A 6,483-nucleotide genomic window follows, 5' to 3' on the forward strand; every position below is an offset into this window, starting at 1 on the left:
CATTGAATATTGGAAGGTGCTTCTGATTATGCTTCTGATAAATGTGGCAGGCGGATTCATTTTTTGATTGATAATACTCCATATTGTTGCTCAATATATTGTGTTGAATTGTGACATTACAGTTACTAGATGATGCTACATCATGATCAGTGAAGAGCAAGAACAGACCAGATCCAAATTCCTTTTGATAAGCATTTCCTTTTCCACCATATGATGCTGTGATGCTACAGTTATTGATTGATGCATTCCTTGGATTGATAGCAAAAATAGCAAAACCATAATAGTTAGTAATAGTAACCTCCTCAATGAGTAATGTATTGATATGAAGAAGTACCAAAACAGCTGAATGATACTGTGAGAAATACATTGGAGATGCACTAGAGTTGATTGACTCCATTGCAGCTAGTCTCTTCAATTCTTCACCACAGCCTCTGAATACTAACCTGGTTAAAGTCAGGCTGTGTATATTAGTGAAAGCAAACCCACTGTTTGGTGGTGTACTGGAATCATTGCACTGTATAAGAGCTTGCTTTGAGGACCCACTGGACATTAGCGTCAGTGATTTGGTATCATTGATGACACAAAATGATACATTACTGCTAATGCGGTGAGTGATGCTATCAGATAACACCAGCACAATAGCATCATCCAGTGAATGAGTCTCATTACACAAGAACTCCTCCAACTCATATTCACTAGTTATATTAATAATCTCTTTACCACTGGAAACTGGCAAAAGAACAAGAGAAAGAGCAAGAATAGTAAAATACATTTTAACCACAATGACTTGACAACTATTTCATCCCAGTGATTTATAAAGAGTCACTGTTTAGCTTAGGATAAGGAAAACTGTGATGAGATGTCTTGCATACTGAAAGTATTCACTGTACACAGTAAACAATTCTGTTGCAACCATTTCGGTGTTTACTCATCATCTTCAATTAAACAAAAACATCCATTATTTTGTAGTCTAGTCCATCCCTTTGTCCTCTTCCTTAATGACAGCTTGGAGCTTTTGAAAATTCTGATTTCCATACATTATGTAGTCACACATGCAGTTATTAAAAACCCTTCTTCTAATGACTTGTCCTTACTCTATAACTTCATCCCAAGAATTTCAAGAAATAAACATGGGCAAATTGTGTATCCTGTTAACACAAACATCATGACAGTTTTTAAACATGCCATAATTTTAAAACAGTTTGTTTTTAGTGAGGAATTCTGCAACAACATTTCTTAATTGCTTGTTGTAACAACAAGACTTGCTATTATCATTATACATGTAACATAATTATGTTATGTACATGTACATGTACATTTTGTGCCCAAAGTGAAAGCACAAACACCTTCTGCTATACCACCAACAAAAACAAGATTATACTTAAGCACAGACAAAGTAGCATAGCTATGCAAAAGCACAATATTATCATACTAATGCACATTGTAAATATCATGTCCACTTTACAACAGCATGTAATCAGCCCCTCAGCAGAAGAGCTGGTTCTTTATGAATATGTCTTAGATAAATATCTTATTTTTAAACTTGAATAATCATTTTTGTCATAATTATGTGCATTAATAGTGTGTAAGTGATCTCCATGCTTGTGGGTGATACATGTATATATTTGCTTGTTTGCTTAAAATGTCAATTTATTTCTTTGAGCTTTCTAGAGAAGCAAGAACATCAGACATAGCCTGCATCTACACATACATGTACAGTACACAAAAGAAAAGAATTGAAAAGACAGAGAAAGATGTTGAGTGAAAGATTAACATTATAATCAAGTGGCTGTGAAATTATAAAGATGGCTTTACTTTATTAGCAGGGCAAGGAGGAGTGTTCTTAGTAATAAAGACAGACACTTCTCCTTTGTAATCTCCTACTAGAATGACATCAGAGTTATGAGAGAATTTGATGAATGTTTGTCTAGTGCCAGAGAGTGGCTTGTGTACTATTAGTGGATCAAGACTATACAAGAAGCAAGAGATACAATATTCACAATATAAACTAGTTTTAATGATCATTATTGGTTTGTATACATAACTAAGATTGTGCCTAAATGTGCATTATGACATTCATGTACACGTACATGTAGTGCTGTTTATGGTATTGGTGCCTTTTAACTACAGTTTCCATTTTCTAACAATTTTTAGAAATTTGACTTGATTCAGATCTAAATTGATTTTTATGAATTTTTAAAGCTGCTAAAAATTTGGCTAAAGCCATGGACTAGTCTCTGGCCAGACTTGATCAAAAATAAAAAAGGAAAATTCTCCATTTATATAATTATTCCCAATACAGATACATGTTGCATATATAGTTTGAGCTGGTTACAATCAAAACTGGATTTTAAATAAAAAATCAGGCCAAAGTCCCTGTACTGTAGTACAGGGTTGTCAGCCAAATTTTGCCATAAATAGCTAGGAGAGAATTCCCATTTTCATATTTTTTTTCTGATACATTTTGAGCTCATTCTGGTCAATATTGAATTTTTTAGAAAAATTTGAAGCTTAAGAAACAAAAAAATAATGATTACAAGTCGTCAAATTCATTCACCATACATTTCACGTACATGTACAAGCAGCATACTTGTATACAACTTACACATTATGCTTCATGTTCCATATCTCTATTCTACTGCCTCTCACGCAACCAAAGACTGTTGGGTCATGAGGAGACCAGTCAATGCTCCACACAGCCTCCTGTGAGCTGTGATCAACCAGTCTATCATCAGTGCCTGTCTTTCTCCTGCCTGACTGGGAACCAGCCTTTACTGACTCTTGCTTCTGTAAGGAGAAAGAGAAAGGAGAAATGAAGAGATGGGAATAAAGATTGAAGGGTTAGATATACATGTACATACAATGTAGAAAAGAAAAAAAATTGTAACATACACACATATACAAGTAGTGCAATAAAAACAGTGTACATGTATTTTTCAGCAATTCCAAGTTTATGATCAACTGAAAAGTGTATATGTACATGTACAGGTACAGTGCATGCATATGCACAACACACAATACTTGTAAATCAGTTACTGTATAAATTATAAATAAAATAGGTTTACATGTATAATTGCTAACTTGTGTGGCTTGGAAGGTGTGTAATGGTTTAGACTTGTCTTGATGCCACAGACAGATATTCCAGTCACTGCTACAACTCAGAAACAAATCATTGAACAAGGAATGCCACATCACCCTATACACCGGACCCTATACCATTACAATAACAAATAATTACATCAAAATTATTATTATTATTATTGATAAATAATTTTAAAATGGTCTTACGTTGTGTCCAGAGTATGTCTCCAAAAATTGCTCGTTGTAAGAGCAAGAACACTTGTGAATGAATCCTTCCTCGGTACATACATGTATGTACATATGCATGTTTAGGAATGATCACACATTAGGTAAACCATGTTGTAAACTATTTACAAAAATACATATACAGTATACATAATACATGTTACATGTATGAGTGTCTGAGTTAAAAATAGATAGAAAAATAATAGAACATAATAGTATACAGTATTTGTGTACATGTAGTTTAGTAAACCCTCCCATCTGAGAGAGCTTGCTCATGAGATCGGAAGGAGTGACAGGGATAATGGTAGGATGAGCGAGCACCTCTGAGACACATAATGGAGCTCCTTAAAATACCTTACTCCTTACTCCTTACTATACTTATTACTCCTTACTATACATGTACATGTAAGTCTCATTGTATGTACACATACATGTACATGTACATGTAAGTCTCATGAGATAATACATTATTGAATAGAAACATGTACACATGTACATGTACCCAAAGGCAAGTGGGTTGGTGGCACAAGAACAAGTAGATGTAGAGACTGATTAAGGAAAGTGAGGTTAATCAACCGCCCACTGACAATACAGGAAGTACTACAGGCTATTATGTACATGTACATGTTGTTGACCTTGGCAATAAAATGCTAATAATTATTATAAAGCAAATTGTGTTACGTACACTCTCTCCTTCATTCTTAATATTCACTTTCAGAGTCACTTGTACACGTACATGTACGTTGACTATGTTCTGTATAATACATGTACATGTACATTTACTTGTTAATTTTAACTCAAATACACATGTACATGTATACTATATACATGTAGGTACTATTATTATTATTATGTGCTATTATAGTGTTAAAAGCATGTACACAATTCTACATGTACTGTACATGTACATGTGCGTTATCTTACTGCTAGAAGGTTTGGATTGTGATGAGAGAAAGAGAGAGAAGTGACACCAGAAGGAGCATAGAACACTCTCTCGGGATACTAGAGGAAGGAAATGAGAAACAGGAACAGTCAGGGTTTTCTCACAAAGCATGCCAAGTGAGCTAGACAGTGAGCTTCATGCAAAAGCCTTTTAGAGCAACTTTAAAAATTCATAAAAAATCCAATTTTGATCGGAAGCGGCTCAAACTTTATACACATCATATAAACATGTATATGTATCAGAAAAAATTATAAAAATCGAGAAACTTCTTCTGGTCATTTTTGATGAAATTTGGCCAATGACCCTGTACTATAGTACAGGGGTTTTTGTCTGATTTTGGAGTAACTTTAAAAATTTGTAAGAAATTTAATTTTAATTAGAATCTGCTCAAACTTTCTACACAACATGAAAACATGTATGTGCATCAGGGAAAATTATAAAAATGGACAAATCTCTCCTATCCATTTTTGATGAAATTCGGCCAATGACCCTGTACTATAGTACAGGGACTTTGGCCTAATTTTAGACCGACTTTAAAAATTCAAAGAAGTGTAGACTGTGCAAAAAAATCTTGCAGAAAATCCTGGGGAAAGTGCATACACATACACATTTTTCAAAAATCATGTAAAGTATTAATTTATACATACATGTACATGTACATGTACACGTACATGTACATGTAGATAAATGTAGGGTACAAACAGTAAAATCAATTAATGCTTTCTTACTTCAGGATTCTTCAAAGACCAGCAGCAGACTAGGCCACAGTTCTCTTCATCTGACATGTTAAATCTGCCATAACCAACAGCAAAAATATCCTAAAAATGAAACAAAATAAATAAATAAATGATAAATAAATAAATTGATAATAATAGTAATAATTAATAAATGGGTTTCTCCTCCTTTTCCCAAATCTCGTCTCTCTCTCTCTATCTTAATTCTAATAATTCTAATAATAATAATATTGTTTTTCTTTGCTTATGTTGTTCTATTCTTCATTTTATAATAATAATAATAGCAGTTGCTGTTCAAAGGGGCAATTCACTGATGCTGCAGGCTTGCCTTCCGTCACCTCCATTATCCTCTAACCCCCCCCCACTTAACTCTACTCCCCCTCTCCTCTTCCCTTTTCTTTTCTTTTCTTTCCCTTTTCCTTTCTTTTATTTCCTTATTGTAATTCCTCTCTCCTTTTTGTTTTGTCATTGTTATTGTTTTGTTTTGTCGGTATTGATAATAATAATAATAATAATAATAATAATATTATTATTATTATTATTATTATTATTGCAGTAAAGCATATTACTGTTACTATTACATCAAGCCATTGTTATTAATGAAAAATAATGTTGTAATTAAAAAAAAAATAATAATAATAATATCAACATTACTTTATTGACAGTGTTCCATGCCATACAAGTGACTGGTCTTGATTTGGTCAGTGGACATTTAAAGCTCCACAGTTTACTCAAATGAGGAGCAGACACAGTGTACGCCTCTGAAGCACTAGTAGGATTATCTGGATCTATTAATAATAATAATAAATAATAACAATAATAAACAACAAACAGGGCAAAACAAGTTAAAAATAAGTTGAAAGAAATAAAGAAGGAAAATTAGATAATATATGTAGTTAAGGTAGAATATCAGTGCTCAGTAATGTTTTGAGAATTATATCATAGAAACAAGCGTAACAGGGTAAAAAATATTCCTATAATTGATTTCACCACCTTGCAAGTACAACTTGGTCATTATTAAGACTTATAGAGGCTCTCTCTACCTTCTAATGCTTCTAGAGAAATCTTTAGACAGTATCTCTATGTTCCCTTGCTGTTAGAAAGCTCTTAACTTTGTCCCATGTGTAAGCCGCCATTTTGCTTGCCGTGGCCACACCCACTCATGTAAAGGAGCGTGGGCGGGTGGTTGCTAAGGCTTGTTATTTCTCCAATACAACGTGTACGTGTATAGAAGAAATGTAAGTGGGGACCATACAAATAAATAAATAAATATAATAGCGCGACGGGGAAATCAATTATAGGAACGACCTGGGGGCGTAGCCCCCAGGTCGTTAAAATTTCTATTAAATAAAATAATGGTAAAAATTAATGCTCATAAATGTTGTATAATGACAATACTGAACAATTATCTGCTTACTTTAATGAAAGTTATGTTTACTAATTTTGTTTCAAACTGAAAGTAAATAAAATTTCTCATCAATGATTGTTATGATAACAAAC

The 6,483-nt window shown here is 33.3% G+C and overlaps 1 protein-coding gene across 1 annotated transcript; it reads right to left on the reverse strand.

The window, feature by feature from the left end:
- Nucleotides 1-1,518: 1,518 nt before the first annotated feature.
- LOC109581329 (WD repeat-containing protein 78-like) lies at nucleotides 1,519-6,068 on the reverse strand. Its single transcript, XM_019995370.1, has 9 exons — nucleotides 6,027-6,068; nucleotides 5,638-5,771; nucleotides 4,978-5,067; nucleotides 4,231-4,308; nucleotides 3,289-3,427; nucleotides 3,082-3,210; nucleotides 2,606-2,787; nucleotides 1,816-1,969; nucleotides 1,519-1,701 (listed from the first exon to the last, which is right to left on the reverse strand). The coding sequence occupies exons 5-9, from the start codon at nucleotides 3,385-3,387 to the stop codon at nucleotides 1,651-1,653; spliced, it is 615 nt and encodes a 204-aa protein (XP_019850929.1). The 5' UTR covers nucleotides 3,388-3,427; nucleotides 4,231-4,308; nucleotides 4,978-5,067; nucleotides 5,638-5,771; nucleotides 6,027-6,068; the 3' UTR covers nucleotides 1,519-1,650.
- Between the last annotated feature and the right edge of the window lie 415 nt (nucleotides 6,069-6,483).

Source organism: Amphimedon queenslandica, unplaced genomic scaffold, assembly GCF_000090795.2.
Source record: "Amphimedon queenslandica unplaced genomic scaffold, v1.1 AMPQUscaffold_13446, whole genome shotgun sequence".
Classification (NCBI taxonomy): domain Eukaryota; kingdom Metazoa; phylum Porifera; class Demospongiae; order Haplosclerida; family Niphatidae; genus Amphimedon; species Amphimedon queenslandica.